The sequence below is a fragment of the Tachysurus fulvidraco genome, chromosome 1, assembly GCF_022655615.1.
Source record: "Tachysurus fulvidraco isolate hzauxx_2018 chromosome 1, HZAU_PFXX_2.0, whole genome shotgun sequence".
Lineage (NCBI taxonomy): Eukaryota > Metazoa > Chordata > Actinopteri > Siluriformes > Bagridae > Tachysurus > Tachysurus fulvidraco.
Genome location: NC_062518.1, coordinates 20,767,735 through 20,787,220, shown reverse-complemented (window position 1 = coordinate 20,787,220; position 19,486 = coordinate 20,767,735). Strand labels below are relative to the sequence as shown.

Sequence of the window (19,486 nt, the reverse complement as noted above, 5' to 3'; positions counted from 1 at the left end):
AGGCTTGCAAATCCTGTCTTATATCACAAATGCTCGTTCTCCATTTTTGATTCTTTATTAAATTCAGTACAGGGTCCACCTCGACTCTTTTTTTTTGTGTTTGATAGTGCCAAGCTCCATGCTCTGCTTTCCAAGCCTACCGAGCCAGTCACCTCATCTCATAGGAGCCAAAGAAGGTCATCTTTGCTATCACAAACCACAAAAATACCTACCTTGTTTCCATATGCCACAATAGCACCTCTTGAAAAATCAATACCCAGACCTTTTCCCATCCACTGATCTGTAAAGCTTTGTGGGGTTCTTTTACCCCCTAATCCCCAGATTCCATTCCTTCTTCTTTTTCATTCCCTTATCAAGATATCTGAGTGGTCAACCACATGGGACCTTAAACCACCTGTTAAGTCGGTTTCTCTCTATTTTCCTACCTGACATCCTACACTCCTCTCTCCTCAAAATTCTCTGACTGCTCAATAACACTGTTTCCCCCAGATCATTTATTCAGGTTTTTGTTTGTATCACAAAAGCGATGAAACCGGATCCTGCTTTTGAAATACAGACATATACAGTACGTACATAATAAATAATTGACTATTCTTGGATGAATAGTTACCTAGTCCTAGGGTTAGTGTTAGGGTCAATCTGTCCTGCTTTGGTCAATGAGAGTGGCATCCTTCGGAGATAGGATTAAGAATTTTAGCATCATCTAGTCTTAGGCTTTGGTCACAAGCTTCAGGACACTGAAGGCTGCAATAAGATTAGGTCTGAGCCACAATAGCAAATGTTTATAGTTTGGACAAGACAAAGTTAGCTTTTAGGTGTGAGATGCAATGACTGTGAAATCAGATGAATACAAGTTAAACTAGATTTATAAAGTTTGTCGCAACAAACTTTGATGTTGGCTTTGACGAGGCAAGTATTTGCTTTTTGGAGGCGAGTGGACATAAGGGTCAGTGTTACTTTTGGAGGCAAGTGGACATAAAACTTGTGAAATCTAGTGGAGCGCTAGGGTGCCAAAACATTTGGAGGGAAGTGGAGACGAGCATGTGACGTCATCCGAAAACCTGTGACGCAATTCCACTCCTTGGGCTGAGTGTTTTGATATGCCACATGTCCATGTTGTAAAAGTTTTTTTGATTTTGCATATATTGGGGGCGGCGCTGCGGGACAACCAAAAGGCCAGTCGATACTCCAATTTAAACCTTTGTTCAGAGTATCACCTTAAAGGGGCTGGCCGAGTTTGGTGAGTTTGGCAACAAACTTCAGACCAGGCTCTACAACATATCCGAATTTGGTTCATGTGGCTCGAAAGCCCTAGGAGGAGTTACTCTTGATAAATTTTTGTCTACGCTTAAATAGGAAAACAGAATGTTTAGCTTCTACAAAGCGACATAACAAGATCAATTTTCTGTAGATTATCTGTGGGAAAACTTTAATGCAAAGATAGCTAATGATTAACTCTTTTCTTAACTTAAACAAGCACTTTATCACTGATATGGTGACATTTTCTGTCAAGAGATCTTTCTTTCCAAATATACACCATTTTCGAGAACAGAACCAGTGCAGCTCTTAGGATCAGTCATCCTTAAACATGCAGCGGAAACCATGAAGACTGAAAGACGTGCGATCAATAAAGTGTCTGTAAGGTTGCTCAAGGTTTCATTGGTCATACATGCTGAGAGATTTAACCCGTGTAGAAAGAAATCTGCTTCTTTCATTTTAGCTTACTATTCATGCTACGAGCAGATTTGCATTTTCAATCACGACTGCATATCGCTAGAGGAAATGCAGAATAGCTAAAACAGCTGGGGCACGTTTTTGTTTTTGTTTTTTCTTTTACTGGAAAAATCTGTCAGAGCTCAAACAGCTTAATAGAAATCTTGCCTCTTAGGATCAAGAAATATCTTTGGTACCTTTTTGTAAATTCAAGCTAGATATTTTGTCCCAAATTTTGCAATTGTTGCCATAAAAATCCCTCCTTCCTCATAAGCTCACTGATAAGCATGATTAACTAGCGACAACAGTTACATGTAGTGTTACCAGACTCTGTTTTATTAGACTTTGGGCCGATTAGCGACTTTCAGATGAATCCTTACAGAAAATTCAAAATAAAAATAGCTAGGTTCGGGTTTTGTTCCTGTCTTTATTGGCTCTGGTACAGAATCTTTTCAAGGGTTGTGTTCATCTGCTAAAAAAAATGTGTGAATGTTTTGTGCAGAACTTTGTGTAAAACCAGAGATGATTGGTTAGCTTAAGAACCGTGAGGTACAAAGAATGTTCATATTTATTAGCTTCAACATGAAGATGCGGTTACAGCGTTCATCCTTAGTAACTGCCAGGTCAGAGTGATCCTTCACAATCTTGGTAGAAGTCACATGAGTGGGAGGTTTTAACTTACATAACAGTGATTGGTTAGATTTTTTTTTTTTTAGAAGTTTTTATTATTTTTATTTTTTCATCCTGAGTTACTGCCTGGTTAGGTTTGAGATTAAATTTTGTTAGTACTTTATTTCTGTTTTGGTAAATAGAATGCAAGCAAATTAATTAGTCAATGTTGTAGGTAGGTACAAACAAAAATAGTGTGAATTGGAGAAATAAAAAAAAATCTTTTTAATAGGTGTCATTTCCAGGATCCTAATAACATCATATTAAACATTCATCAAAGAGAGTAACTGCATAATTCGAAAAATAAACCCACAATGTGTTTAAAAAAATGAAATAAATACTGATGGATGCAAGACAGAATACATGACAAGAGAAAGACTGTATTTCACATTAAGCTTTAACATTAAGATGCATTTACAGCTTTTATTCACTCATCCTTAGTAACTGCCTGGTCAGGGGTGAGTTTGAATTTAGCTACTAGTTTGTTGATTATTATTATTATTTGTGGAAATTGAACAACTGAAAAAGCTATAAAACATTAAAAAAAAAAAAAGTGTCTCTACCCACACCCCTTTTGGTTTTGGCCACACCCACTTTAAAATACTTTTATTTAAAAATCTGTCGTTTTCGCTCCCTCTTGCCAGACTTCAAAGGGTCAAACGGGGTCCGAATCAAAGGCGGCTCCTTTAAAAGAGAGGCCCCAGTGTGTTTGGAAACATTGGACATAATTGTGTCCTGTAGGCACTGCAGGAGATCCAAGAGGTCTTGGAATACTTTCTCTCCAGTCAGGTCAGGATTAGGTATCGCCCAGTTAACCTAGGGCTAAACAAAAGGCGTTTTTTTTTTTTTCTTTTTTTTTTTTTCCCTGAGCATGAGATCACTTGTATGACTTTCTCTTTTATCTTCTTGTTAAGCATATTGATTTTCAAATTATTTCACAAAATATTTGAATATATGCATATATGACAACGTATGTATGTATATGATTTCTACTTTTTTTGTGTGCGTTTTATTTAAATGGTAACACATGAATACACTGAACACAGTGTTGCGTTATCCATTTAATCAATGGAATAAAACTATTTTGATCATTTCAGCATAACTCTTATTAAGGTTTTTGGTATTATTTTCTATTCTTTATTTTTATTCCCATGTATGCAGAACTTCATAAAACAAGAGGCGTGTGACGGTTATGATGATCAGTCCTGCTGCCACAGATAATGCAATAAGCATGCAGCAAGATGGATGTGTTTATAAATTAGGGAGCAAATGTAGTGAGCAGACACCTACCGAGAGAGAGAGAAAGAGAAAGAGAATAGAATAGTTGAGGTGCTACATCAGACCTTGCTCTGATCTAATTAAGGGTTTGATAATGTAGGGGAGCTTCACTCACTCACACTGAGCCCTAATGGCTCTACACCTCTATCTCTGCTAACCCCATTTCCCGAATTTGAAGCCCTTATCTGCCAAAACGAATCACGAAACTCTAAAACACATGACTTTACTCTAAGATCCAGTGAACACAAGTAGGATATTGATTTGAGGCAGTGAATCATTTTAAATAGGTGTCATTTCCAGGATCCTAACAACGTCATATTAAATATTCAACAAATATATAAAGCATCCTCGAGTGTAACTGCATCGTTCGAAAAATAAACCTACAACGTGTTTGAAATACTGACATAAATATAAAGACGGAAACATCAGGACTGAAATCCTGGTGGATGCAAGACAGAATATATGAAGCTTAGATGACAAAAGAGAAAGACTGTATTTCACATTAAGCTTTAACATTAAGATGCATTTACAGCTTTTATTCACTCATCCTTAGTAACTGCCTGGTCAGGGGTGAGTTTAAATTTAGCTACTAGTTTGTTTATTATTTTTACAGTATTTGTGGAAATTGAACAGAAGAAAAATAGCTACAGTATAAAACATTGTGGGTAGGTAGAAACAAAACAATGTGTCTTTATCCACACCCCTTTTGGTTTAGACCACACCCACTTTAAGATACAGTGGTGTTGTGTTTTCTTCTTTCATCCTCTGGTGAATATATGTATAGTTTCAAAGCTCCACACAATATTCTTTTTCAAAAAGAACAAGGTTCTGCTGTGAGGCCAAATTTAACCACATTGTTGGCAATAACGGGATTGTTTTCCTCAGGTCTAGGCCCTACTAAGTGAAAGTGTCTCCATAATAGCGCTTAAAGGTGCATGTTGATGGATCATAACACTCATTTAGGGAAATCTAGCAGGCGTTCAGCCGTCTGGCTGTGGAAAGGCACCTCCGAGGGAAGTTAGGTAAACGTGTTAGTTTTGGCATCCATCATGCCATTAGAAAGAAGTGCTGGTAGCCATTACGCGAGGCATCTTTATCTCTCTCTGTCTGGAGCCTGAGGCGTAATGCGTGAGGCTAATTTGCTTAGTGCGTGCGGCACGTCCATTAGGGATGGAAAACTGTGACAAATCGCACATCGGCTTCTTCTTCTTCTGTCTCTCCATCAGCTGGTTGAGTGCTGAGATCGAGTATAGAGAAAGTGAGAATGAGTGAGAGAGAGAGAGAAAGAGAGAGAGAGAGAGAGAGAGAGAGAGAGAGAGAGAGAGAAAGAAAGCAGCAGGTTTCCTAGCCTTCTTGCGTTCACTTTAGTGAGAGTAATAGGTGTAAATGAACCCTGATGTGAAAGAGTTCAGCGTCTTGCTTCGTTATTACATTACTGATGCTAGCTATACTTCGCCATTACCATACAGACACCATAATGACTATCTAGGGAGGAAGCCAAGCTTGGTTACGTTTCCTTCCTGACTGGATGGACGAAAGGTGATTTCTTCCTGGTAGTAGTAGAATCCAGGAATCAGAGTCCACTAGCAAGAAGGGATGAATGAATAATGTATGAATGTTGCATACATTTCCATGTTAACGATGGTCTAGCTGACTGACATGTTATCTTTTAATACCTTTAGCATCATTGGACTATGGACTTTGACATCGATATCAACCTTTTTTTCAAAGAAGACGAGTCTTCAGTATATTCATCACAACAAATTACATAAATATAATTAAAAAATTATGACGGACAAGCTAGTCACTGTCCAGATGACCTCCGATTGGTAAAAAATACAATACAGGGTCTGCTTTATAAGCTGTATAGAAAACATGATAAAGATTCTATCATAAGGTTAGCTAGGTTTTTTGTTTGTTTGTATTTTTGGAATGGCTCCTTTGTCAACAATACAATGACAACTGCGAAATAAAACATCAGTCTTGTCAGAATGTCGCTAGCTCTAAACTAACGTAAGTTTAACGCATGCTATCCGATTGTTCAATTATATTAAATCAGGATTTTTTTCAACAAACTAACTTAATAATTCATGTCTTACAACATTCTCCTTTGAAATGTTATTTTTGGTTGGACAATTATAAATAAACAAACAAACAAACAAATAAATAAATAATTTTGGTCTATTTGTCGAAACATTCTTTTCCTTAATAAAGCTTTAACTAAGATTATTAACGGATTGTTAACAGCTTATTAACAGAGACGAAAATGTATTATTTTTAATAAATACCAGAACCAAAATGGATATATTTCATATATTAAGAGAATGTTTATGTGACAACATTGAATTATCCCTACTTTCCTATCTACCTACTCTCCGCTGTCGCCAAGATTTATATCTTCCAGAACAGTCTATTAAAAGCAAAAAATAACCAAAAAGCAAGACTGTCAAAAGCGCTGAGATGCATCTTGTCCCTGGGACAAGTGGCATTGTAGACAGAGACCACTAACCGCACAGGAAATTACGGCGCTTTCCTGAACTCGACCTTGTTTCACTAAAGCTACAGAGCTATTGCTAGGGCTATTGACGTAAACACTGACACAAGTGCAAATATCCTGTGTGTTGATACAGGAGATGAAGGTGTACCTCACAGATATTAAAAGTGATACTAAACAGACGTGCGAAAGTGTTAACACGCCCTGAAGTGCACAGTTTCTCAGAACTCAGTCGTTTCCTGACACCGTACTTTTCTAAGAAACAGAGCAGCGGACGGTAATTGAAACTAGACACACTGGCAGAAGCGACGAGGTGTCGAAGGACATTTGCGTAAAGAGATTACATCAAGCTAAAGCACTTCTCCTTGTACCTGAATGTAGAGCTCCTCCAAACAACAATATAACAGCCTAGATTTCTGTATAAGTAAAAAAAAAAATCTAGAAATAGAGCTTTCGTTGGAAATCGGAAATGTTAACATTCTGTATTCGTAAAAATGAAAACTTCACAAAAAAAAATTGAATTTTAAGAGGAACAAAAATACATTTGTACCCTTTGTCTGAAATAGTTTGATTAATGCGAATATTTTTTTCGATGTTAAATCGAAGTTTAATATATTACATGCTGAAATTTACATTTATAACATTTTATAACATTTACATTTATAACATTACATTTATAACATGGAATTTTACTTCCAGTAACTAGCAAAATATGACGTACTAGAGAATCCTTTAAAATCTATTTAATATTTGCATTTTGGTACATCGATCATTTACGTTTCAATACGACGCCATTCATTTATTGAAGCGTCCATTAGACATTGTGAGCGCTCCGTCAGCTAATTCTTCCAACCGTAGCCATGTTTTCTGACTGAATTAATAAAATACTGGTGTTTATAAGCTGTAAAAGATGAGTTCCTTATATATATTATATTTCTTATACCAATATAATATATAGGGGGCACGATGGCTTAATGGTTAGCACGTTTGCCTCACACCTCCAGGGTTGTGGGTTCGATTCCCGCCTCCGCCTTGTGTGTGTGGAGTTTGCATGTTCTCCCCGTGCCTCGGGGGTTTCCTCCGGGTACTCCGGTTTCCTCCCCCGGTCCAAAGACATGCATGGTAGGTTGATTGGCATCTCTGGAAAATTGTCCTTATTGTGTGAGTGTGAGAGTGTGTTTGCCCTGCGATGGGTTGGCACTCCGTCCAGGGTGTATCCTGCCTTGATGCCCGATGAGCCTGAGATAGGCACAGGCTCCCCGTGACCCGAGGTAGTTCGGATAAGCGGTAGAAAATGAATGAATGAATATAATATACAGTATACAGTTCTTTGGTGCTAATAGACTAGGACGTAGTCTTCATGTTTACAGCAGCAGATCGTAAGTTGAGATCTTTCCAGAGGTGAAATGAACCGCAGCAGAGTGTTTAAATCTGTTCATGTTTGGTAGAAGAAATAGAGTCACAAGAGCAGAAAGCTCCCAGCAGAAGTATTCTATCAGGATGAATAAGGCAGGTCCGGGGGCGAGAGGAACCACGGTAGTAGAAGCGTATCAGGATCTCACACACACACACACACACATACATAGAGAGAGAACAGTGGTTTAAAAGGGTGTACACTGTTATCAAAGTGCAAGAGGAGACTCGGGCAGGTCGAGCTATAACAGCATGAGTACTAAAAAAAGAAAGAAAGAGAGAAGGAAAGGCAGAAAACTGTCAAAAACGGAAACAAAAAAGATTCAAGCAAAAGAGACAAAGAAGAAGAAACAGGAAGAGGAAAAAATATCCGATACTAGAAATGCAGAGTACGTTATTATTTAGTCTTTTTTACCCTACTTCCTCTCTTTCACTTTTCTTTCAATCTGCCCTAACGTCACCTCCTCCTCCTCTTCCTGCCTTTTTCAAGCATTCTTAGCGTGTTAGCATCATACAAAAGCAACGCTCATTAAAACTTTATAATCTAAACGTCATAGAGATGTTCCAATCACCGAAAAAGCACTGTAAAATAACAGCTCCTTTCACGGCTTCGCTTTTCTTTTCCTTTCTGTTCTTTTTTTTTTTTTTCAAATTTTAAAGCTAGAACCAGGCAAGATGCCTGCCAATATGAAGACATTAGCACATGAACGAGTGGCTCTGGAAAAAAAAAAAGGGAAGGGAAGGGAAGGGGAAAGGAAGGGCTTAGCGGTCTCTTTCGAAAGGAGTTTATATATATATATATATATATATATATATATATATATATATATATATATATACATATATAGTGCAGCAGAATACATCTGAAAGCATGTCAGCAATCTTATCTGACGTTGTTCTTCAAGGTTGCGTCGGGTTGCTTTGGTTTCTCGTGACTCCTGTGGCTTCACAGAGGAGAATCTGTAGGATTTGGCCCAGTGTCAGAGCTGAAGAAACTGAACTGACCTTTTATGCCTCGGAGGGGGGAAAAGAAGGTGACCAGGGTTCAGTTCCTTTTCAAAAAATGGTGAAAGAAGGGGTCAACCATCCAGTGCTGATGGTCATGTTCTAGCATTTTCCAAAGAGAACACGCTTATGTGTGTGTGTGTGTGTGTGTGTGTGTGTGTGTGTGTGTGTGTGTGTGTGTGTGTGTGTGTGTGTGTGTGTGTGTGTGTGTCTGAAATATCAAGCCCCTGCACCAATCATGATGAAACTCTACTTTACATTAAAGCAGCTCAATATCCTCCTCTAATGGCCATCTACATAATTAGCACAAAAGATCATACTCTGTGTTTAAAGCTCCTTGCTGTTTTCTAACAGTGATGCCTAAGAATTCCATGATTATGTTCTTATATTACAAGTTTCTTCTGCCTCTTTTTTTCCCCTTCCTCTTTCCCTAAGGAAGAGCTAACGGGGACCGAATTGGGTCAATGGAATCTATCTGCGTGTTTAAAGCATTAATAAGAAACAAATGATAACAAAATAAGAAACGGACGTATTAGGAGTGTAAAACATTCTGCTCGGGTTTAGGCATTGATGTATGAAATATATCATCAAATAATGCAAAGCAACCTTTTTTTTTTTTGGTCAATTTTTTTTTCTCCCACTCACTCGGCAAATTAGGTCACCAGCATGTGTGCAGCTTGCATCTACTCTGAATCTCTACTTTAACTAGACACTTTAGCAAATCCCAAGCTGAGGAAGTGCATCTTTGCTAAATAAGCGTATATATTTGCTTGAGTTGCTAATAGTCTGGAGGAAATAAAGATGCCAAGTGAAAGTACTCCAGGGTAAAAATTAATTGCCACAGCAACTATAAGGTTACTTTGATTCTGCTCAGCGTTCGGATGGAAGTCCTGAACAACACTGTTTTTAATGAGTAGGTAGACATTTAGAATTAATAAAGCTAAAACAGACAAAACTTGTATTTGTTGTAGAGGGGAAACAGACACACTATAAGGAGGACCATAAGGGAAGTACTTTAAGTGGATCCGTATTCGATCGTAATTTAATTATCACTATGCAAGTGTCAATAATACATAATGAAAAAAAAAAGTTTCCTTATTAGTTTAGTACATTGTGCATTATGTACTCGTCATTATTCCTCATATGAAGAATTATCATTGAGAGCAATGCATCCAAGTGAGAGATTTTGCCCTGAGGATCGCTAAAATTGTAGATATTTAGTTTTCTTGTTCAATAAAACATTGTACATTTAAACCTATACAACAATTTTTTTTAAATCTTGGTTTAAATCTCAGTAACTCAATGACAATAAGGTAATCTTGGAGCTGATATGTTCTGTCTGGTGGAAATTTCACGAACATCATTTTATACGTGTATAATTTCAACATTAGCTTTCAGTTTTGAAAAAAATATCAACAGAATTTATTAGCATTTATAAATCTATACATTTTTTTAGTTCGACTGAGCTGCAACTCATTCAGTTGGATATTGATGGGTTGTGATTATTAGCTGTCTGTCTCTTTTCATATTATTCGGAGCTCATTAATTGATTAGTTATATATTCGGTAAGTTTTTTTCAGCGCTAAAATCGGAAACATTTTTTTTTTTTCAAAAATGATTTCATAATGTTACATTCAAATTTTACATTAAAAAAAGTTTTCCCTTCTCCCTGTTTATCAAAGTTACCAAAAGAAAACTTGGATGACAAAATATCTAATAATATTCAGATTTACTATGTAGAAATGTTATAGAAAGTGTTTAATAAATTAGAAATAAAGTAAAATTTACTAAAAAATAGTAAATTCCATTTATAGAATTTGAAATAAATAATAATATAGAAATTAATTTATGAATGAATTTGTGTTTTTGTTTGTTTTTTGCTTTATTTATCCCCCGCTAATTCACTTTCTCCCAGTTATCTTATGACGAGTCGAACCAGCAGTTGAAGTTTCTTAACACGCTTCCGTTTTTAAATGTTCCTTCGTGCATCTGCGTTCTACATAACAGGTATGCTTTCCATCGCACCAAAGAGCTATGAGTTCCAGCTGACTTTCTAACCTAACTGAATTTTAAACACCACACAAAACACCTAACCCTAACCCGAACAATGTTCCCTGATTTTCTGATGTATGGACATTGTCCACTCCTCTTTCCCTTTCGTAATATATCTAACAATAGAAATCATTCTAAACATATCAGAGATACAATGTCATCCATTAATACTGGTCTTTTGCTTAAGAAAAAAAATAGATCTTAAAACTACTTTTATTTTATTTTAGCATGGGCCAACATGATACACTTCCTGCTACAGCGTGATACCTGCCCCGGTGGAGGTAATTACATTTACATTTCTGGCATTTAAGCAGACAATCTTATCCAGAGTGATTTACAAATTATTTCAGGTTATACAACTGAGCAATTGAGTGTTAATTAAGAGCCTTTGTTTGTGCTGGCAGCTTGGTGGACCTGGGATTTGAACTCATGACCTTCTGGTCAGTAGTCCAACACCTTAACCACTAGACTCATGACCTTCTGGTCAGTAGTCCAACACCTTAACCCAAGTGCCCAAGTGCTGGCAGCTTGGTGGACCTGGAATTCGAACTCATGTCCTTCTGGTCAGTAGTCCTACACCTTAACCACTAGGTGTTATAAATGAGGACTTTTGTGTATTGCACCAGAGGTTATGGTGTGATGGAAGGTAATTTACAGTGCCAGCAAAACTAATTAACGCTTTCAGGTGTTATAGGTGAATTAAAGCCGCACGAGCGCTTCCCGGTCTTATTGGTTTCCTCCGTCAGTTCTCCTGACAGCGCGCGGCTGATTGACACGCCCCCTTTCCACTTTTCCTTGGCTCCGCCTCCCGCTCCGCTCGCGCGCCTTCTCATTCCGCTCAGCAGCAGCAGAAGCAGCTCTCAGCAGCCACAACCAGAGAGTGCGCGAGGGGTGTGTTTGGGTGTGTGTGCGCGCGCGCGGGTGTGTGTGTGTATGTATGTGTGTCTATATGTGTGTGTGTGTGTGTGTGTATGTGTGTGAGCTAGAGGAAGGAAGATCAGGGATGCAGGGCGCTCCCTGATGCGCGCAGCCTGAGCATGGCACTTTGTCGGATTTACCCGTTCCTCATTTTCCTGCTGCTTTTCTTTTCCTGCCCCGGACCGGGTCGGTGCGCGAGGAACTATCCTGATAATGAAGGTAAGAGACACGCGCGTGCGATCGTTTGATGCAAGTGCGCGTGAGAGCAAAATAGAGTTTGGAATGATGGAATTAGGATTTCAGGCTTTTTAATAATCATGTGAGCGTACAAACCTGTTTGGACATTTCTAGGAGTTTTTCCACCCTCTTTTCTTTCTTTCTTTCTTTCTTTCTTTCTTTCTTTCTTTCTTTCTTTCTTTCTTTCTTTCTTTCTTTCTTTCTTTCCTTTTAAGTACAGTGTTGTGCTGTGTTTTAAGGTCCAGATGTGCATCTGGGGCAGATACTCAAGTTCTTATTTATTCTGCTAAAGCAATGCCTTATTTAAAAAAAAACTCAAGAAAGTTTGTTTATTTGTTTATTTGTTTGTTTTGCAATGTCTTTATATCTTTATATACACGCATCGTGATCTGAAATGTCCCGCACATTTAACCTGTAACTCATTTTCTTGAGTGAGAATCTCATGGCTTTAAACAAAGTTTCCCAGGCCCAGAATTTATTTTCTTTGAGATATTTTCCTGGTTTTCAAGTACATTTGGATTTGTTTATCTAATCAGTAACACACACGCACACAGCCAGAGAGAGAGAGAGAAAGAACGAGAGAGAGAGAACGAGAGAGAGAGAGAGAGAGAGAGAGAGAGAGAGAGAGAGAGAGAGAGAGAGAGAGAAAGCATTTTTTGGCAACGTCTGCAAACGATTTTAACCAAATGACAGAACCTAAATGAGCATAATGATGTAGATAAATGTTCCTGTGCTTCCTGTGGGGCTCAGACAGCTCGGAGTTGACCTTTTCTTTCCAGATCGGTTCACTTTACTGGGAGAATCCTGGCATTTGGGGACACGGAAACCGACTCATAGAAAAATCTGTGAAATTGTGTGTGTGTGTGTGTGTGTGTGTGTGTGTGTGTGTGTGTGTGTGTGTGTGTGTGTGTGTGTGTGTGTGTGTGTGTGCTTGAAACTCTTTCTCCGAAATAAGAACAAACCTATTTGTTTTGTGCCTTATAAAAGACAGTGTATTTGCAAAACACCTAAAGTCCCGCAAGCCCCGTTTCTGTTACAAGTGACACTAGCGTGTCTAGAACTATAATTTTCTCATCTAATACCCAGATCTTCTTGTTGAATTTCTAACAAACTAACCTTCCAACCTGGATTTGTCCCTGTAAAGTAGCTGTGTGATTAATTCAATGCCCCATTTAAAATTTTGCATTACCTGTACTGGATGTTTCGGGAAAGAATTTAAACCTACCGTGGTGAGGACAGGAGAGGTTCTCATCTCCTTAGGAACCTTTCTCATCACTTTGCCTCTATTACTACGCTACGCTACTCCGTACCCTGTAAGGAACGAGGACGCCCTTTCTGAACAGCAGAGGGTGCACACACAGCACCTGCTACTTATTTGTGTTACGTGATGTGATCTCATGTTTTTCCTTTGGAACTCTACACACTTTCATATTTGGAATGTATTATTCATTTTCTGCCTCGGAAGCATCTTATGTGTGTAGCTCCATCCAAATGCTGAGAACTTGCTAAACCATTAGGGCTACAACACACACACACACACACACACACACACACACACACACACACACACACACACACACACACACACACACACACACACACACACAAGAAAGAAAAAAACATTTCTCCTCTTGGCTCTGTTGAGCTTTGAGTGAAGAAAACAGCCTTCAGCACAACTGTGCCAGTTGTTTGTCTCGGTTGGTTTTTACCTTCTGCTTTACAGCAGATTAATTCGATCTTGATCCTGTTTGGTGGGCATTAATTAATAAATAATTTTTTTGTTTGTTTGTTTAATTGTTTTTAAAATTACTGTGAAGAAAATGAATAAAACAGTATATCTGAACATTAGCAACGTATACAATGAATGAAAATGTATACAATGAATGAAAAGGGAACAAAAGTTTAAAAATTTTTAAAAAGTTTAAAAAATTAAAATATATAAAACTCAAAAAATCTGTTTTTCATGTCATAATCTGTGTCATGAACTAGATGTTTAATGAATTCTCTCATTTTGTCCAATTTAGCTTAAGTAGGTACAAAAAAAAAAAAAATCTAAATCATACCATAAATTGTGGGGGTTGTTTTATGGATAAAATGTACTATTTTGTCATTTTATAAAGTCAAGAAACACGAACTAGAAATAAGCACAAGAACAACAAAGGTTATACGGTATTAATAGCATGTTCTGATCCTTTCATAAAAGAGAGCTGTCATTAGAATTTGGCACAATTTTTGAAGATTTCAGGTTCAACATCTGGTTTTAGGTATCAGCTTGATGCCCATTTTACTGATATGACTTCATTAGTGACGATGACCTGATAGGACGGTTTACATGGCCATTGTTCTGAAATATTCCCACTAGGGTTTCTGCATTCAGGGTTTTGATTTAGTCGTGTTTGGAACCACACAATTGGTCAGACGACCAGAAATGTGGTTGAAGTGAAGGTTGTCTTTCTTGTCTGGTCACTGAACACAGCACTGTATGTGTTTTTAACACCTTCCTCTGGAGAGAATCTGCAACAATCTACAGTACGTGTTGTGAGGAACATCTCACATGAGTTACAGAGCAATCTACACTAGCAACTTCACATCATACTCACAGCTTCACTATCAACCCACATCTTTCTGTTTATCACCTGCTGTTAGGTTAAAGGTCAAGCATTTTAGATTTGCATGAAATTTCAAAAAGCTGCAATCCAAACCAGCGAATGTCGACGTAATTAACGATTTTGCATTCGATTTTAAACTTGGACTCTGGAGATCGTCTCTATTAATTTGATTACTTCTGGGATCCAAAAAGAAGGATATATTTGTATTAGACGGTGTAAATAGACGGTGATATTCATAGTCTTTTTTATTGTGTGTTAAGAAATGCCTAAAACATTTAAACTTTTGATTTACAACCAAAATATAAATTTTAAATTTACAGCTATTTAAGTAAAACTAGACAGAATATTGGTTCATTGTGGTCAGATTGATCTACCGTTACCTTAAAACAGGTGACTCAACCAGCTGTTAGATGCTAAACTGTGAATTAGAAAAGTTTGAATGTGAACGCAAGTCTGAATTTGATTCAATTCGTAGGATACATTTTGTGCACAATTATTTCACTGCATGACTGATAAGGGGTTAACCTACCATTATTACCTCGCGGGTTTAGGGTTGTGTGTTAAGCAATCCACTTTTATTTCCTTTTTAAACATGTCGATTAGTTATACAGACGACTCAGGTTTTGTATTTATTGGCTAGTTTGCTGACTAAAGAAGAGTGGACGGAGAAGCGGATTTGAAAAACATAAAACAAAAAAACTCACTCTATATTTACATTAGGATGAAATTATAATGTAACACACTTCAGTGCTCACTTCAGAGACACTTCATAATCTCCCACACTTCAGTGCTGTCACTGAAAAAATGAGCTAATCGTCTTTTCGGCAAGTTCTGACTAGCAGTATTCTCACATGATAATATTTCCCACGTTGATTGAATAGCATGAAAATATGTTTTTTTCCCATCTCTCTTCAGAATCAGGAACATGCAGCTTTTTGGAAAAGAAAACAAAGCAAAAAAAAAAAAGCGCTAATCTGTCATTTAACTCCTCTGCTAGCATAATAAAGCAGTCTAGTTGCAGCTAAACCTATCAAGAGAAAAGTTGCTGAAATAGCTGAAACTTTCACCAAAAACCTTGCTGTCTTTTAATAAGATATCCTCCATAATCAGCCTTTAAACTTTCAATTAGTCTGTAGCATGGCACTTTACCTAGCGAGCTTGCTATGTGTTAAAAGCAACATTTCCTTTAATACACTGAAGTAAAAGTATCCCATGTTAGCAAAAGTCTGTGTCTTTGCTATGTAATGAGCAGCTAGCTCTCTGTTCCCCCCTTATAACCCCCAATCCTTTTTTTTTCTATCTATTCTAAGTCTTTTGCAAATAAGCACATCTCCTCTCCTCCTCTTCTGTTCTGCCACCGCTCGGTTAGAAGGACGCTCATTAGCAGGCTAGTCGACACAAAAGCAGGCTAAAGATCTTAGCTCCACATGAGTGGCCCTGCTCCCATTTCTCTCTGTTAGGCCTCCAATCATGACCTTTTATTTGTCTTAATTGAATTCATCTGTTCGCTTGCCTGCCATCCCGCATCCTTTCGAAACTTCAGTTTCTCGCTCTGACAAAAGGCTTAGTGCCACACGCATTAGCGCATCGGCGCATTAGCGCAGCACAAAAAACAAATACTGGGTTTTGTTAACTGCTCCACAATTCATGCACTGCACCATCTCTTGCTCTTCTTTCTGTCTTTTTAAACATTTTTTCATGGTCTTTATTTTTAATTCAACATCTAGTATGTATCCTGTTTATTTTTGCTTCGAGCGTACTAATCATGTCCTGTTTACCGATGAGGCGCAGTCAGATTTTGAACGCTGACCTTGGGACGTTCTTCATCATCACTCTCCTTTCTTGCTGTCAGGTTTTTAGCATAAGCAAGTTACAGAATATTTCTGAGCCCCGAAACAGATCGTGTCATCGTGTTACACCCCTCATACCAGCATCCACATGACGCGACGATCCAATAATGTGCGGTTTTCAACCCAAAACTCTTTCTGAAATTAAACACACTACAGCGGTAATCGAAGTATCCTGCGTACTTCAACAGTAAAACTGGCGCTAGAGTGCATTCGATAAGACTGTCATTGGGTCAGTGGTCATTGTTTTCCCCCTGAAGTAAAAGCGATACTATAATGCACCACAGGACACGGTGTGGTTAGCACTTAAGTGCCATCAGCACCGGTTGTTTTTAGACACAGAGATTGTTCTGAACCAGAGTTTTATGCATCTTGCAACACGAACCCTGCGAGAACGGAAGAGACAAGGCTTCTACGGTCAGTAATGAAAGTGCAGACTGGTGATGTCAGGACGTGACTTTTTTTTATTATTCTTATTTTTAAGGAGATATAGTTAAAAAAAAAAAAGGAGATCCTTAAGGTTCTGTAATGAACCCTGTGGTTCTATACTTGTTTTATTAAACAGTATCTTTAACAGAGGCAGTTCACTTCTGCGAGCACTGAGCGCACTTTTCTCACAATTAAATTTTATGCTTACTCGGTTAAAAAATACTAATCAAAAAGCTCCTAATAAAGTAAGAATTCATTGTATTTCAATTGACCCCTGACCTCACCACTCACATCTTTCATTTACCGCTTTTGTCTTCTCTTTCCTTTCCTTGAACTACTGTAGATTCTTTTTTTCTTCCTTGCATCAGAGTCCTATCAATCACATACTAGTTGTTGCTGTGGCACCATGATATTGTTTGTTGTGTGTGTGTTTTTTTTTTTTTATGGACAGATTGTACGGAGAGAATATTTAATTACACCTGTCCTTCCTCTGTGCTCGTCTCACTCTGGCTTTGTCCAAAGGATCTAAGTTCTCCGGGCCGCTCGGGTGTAAGTGCTGTTTGTGAAGCGAACAGTTTGGGAAATGTGCGATTCCTGAAAGAATCGTTTGTTCTTACTGACTAACACAGTTAGACTCATGAATCGAGTCAGAATCATGAATGATCACAGCGAGTCAGAATCATGTACTATATATATATATATATATATATATATATATATATATATATATATATATATATATATATATATATATATATATATATGTATTTTTTTTCTCATATGTTAACTGTCATGATCATATCTGTATATAATATGTTATGTACAGATTTCTCTTTTTTTGTCGCCGCATTAGCATTTAGCGTAACAGTCCGGACAGGGAGAAGCCGTCTGTCGTCTTTTCACGCGTTTCAATTGGTTGCCAGCTAATGCGCCATTGGCTGCTGCGTGACCCAGCATGGTCAGGGCTTGAATGGGCACAGTGGGTCCTGGCTCTGCTTAATGTGTGTGGGAGTGTGATAAAAGACACACACATACACACACACACACACATATACACACACTACATGTTCTGCTGTTGCCAGGACAACGCTCTCACCCATGGCACTGTGTGGAGAACAGAACAACAGCACTCACAGCTCTTATTCGGCTGTGGTATTGTGTGTGTGTGTCTGAGAGAGAGAGAGAGAGAGAGAGAGAGAGAGAGAGAGAGGGAGAGAGAGAGAGAGAGAGAGAGAGAGAGAGAGAGAGAGAGAGAGAGAGAGAGAGAGAATGCGTTCACATATTTCTGAGTGAGATATCTTTTAGGTAAAGCGGCATGTGTCAAGCAGTGTGTGAATGTTTGCATGCACATGGCTTTCACTGTGTTTTTAGTCTCTCTTTTACATATAGACACACACACACACACACACACACACACACACACACACACACACACACACACACACGCGCACACACACGCGCACACACACACCTCTATCTAACTAGCACTGGCAGGGCCACCAAAACCCAGTTCTGATCAAGGCAACACACACAACCACACACAGGAACACATCAACACACACACACACACACACACACACACACACACACACACACACACACACACACACACACACATCATGATTTATCCCTCACATGTCAATATATCATCCAACATGTTTTACAGTTGAGGCAGAATCCAAGCAAATGTAGTGCTGTGGAAACTCCCTATGTTAGGATCAATAGTTCGATCTCAGAACCCCAGAGTCTTTCCTTTGTTTGTTTGTTCGTTCTTTTTTTTTATTTTTATTTTTTTTATTTATAAAATCTGAGGATCAAATCAAAGACCATAAAGCAAGTTTATAGTTTTGATTGTGGACAAAGATATGGCTTCCAAATATGAAATAATATATTTAAAAAAAAACAATCAGTATCTTCCTGCTCCAACATTTTATAATATATAATATTTCTTCATGTCAGAAAAATAACTAACTAACTAACTAACTAACTAACTAACTAACTAACTAACTAAATGATGCTCGCCAGATTTAATCTTTTCAGTTAGAAATGGGCACAACACCACCTTTTCTGATACAGATGCAGAAACCTCGATACCTACAAAAGCTACTGAGCTCTAAAAATGTACTTTAATTAAATGGAAAATAAATAAATAAATAAAATAAAATAAGCTTGGTAGTTTTATTTAAAAAAAAAAAAAATTCAACTCTTAAAAAAAATGTTAAATTCTAAATTAAATAAACATAATTGAATTTAAGCTCAGTCGTTTGGGATATCAAATACTTTTGGGGGAAATAAATAAAATATAATCAAATAAAATAAGCTGTTTCTTAAAAATGAAATTCATTCAAGAAAAAAAATGTTTTGTCCGTGTCAGTATCAGAAACCTTGAAAAATATAATTTAAGAATAAAGTAAAAGACATTAAGTATCTATTGTTCTTTTTTTTGGGGGGGGGGGCGGGGGTAATTGCTGTTTTTTATGAGAAATAAATTTAAAATAATTGGAAGCTTAGCAACAGATTTATGAGTGCTATGAGTTTTTCATGGTTGGCTAATATAATATTTTGTTAGATTTTATATATATATCTCACTACCGTTGTCGTGTTAAAAGTGTCAGAGATGTGAAATTTTATCACCCCCCCCAAATCCTTGCCTTTCATGTTGCTATGCTCAAGAGGGTTTTTTTCCAGTAAGACCTCACCCACGCTTTTGTTTGCAGTCCTTCGTCTTTATGTCCACCACCGCCTGCTGACCCTAATCGATATCTAAGCATGTTTGAAACCAGAGACGGTCTGAAAGCACGGCCGATCAACATGGCTCCTCC

At 37.8% G+C, this 19,486-nt stretch overlaps 1 protein-coding gene across 3 annotated transcripts in view; it reads left to right on the top strand.

Moving 5' to 3' along the window:
- Window positions 1-7,399: 7,399 nt before the first annotated feature.
- The window catches only part of epha4b (eph receptor A4b), a 93,693-nt gene continuing 81,606 nt past the window's right edge, over window positions 7,400-19,486 (top strand). The window contains exons 1-2 of one of the 3 annotated variants that reach the window (XM_027148623.2): window positions 7,400-7,956; window positions 10,852-10,905. In XM_027148623.2, the coding sequence (XP_027004424.1) occupies window positions 7,950-7,956; window positions 10,852-10,905 (61 nt within the window). In that variant the 5' untranslated portion in view covers window positions 7,400-7,949. Of the gene's footprint in view, window positions 7,957-10,851; window positions 10,906-11,453; window positions 11,762-19,486 lie in introns of those variants that run through there. The other 2 variants (XM_027148625.2, XM_027148621.2) reach the window with 2 other exon arrangements.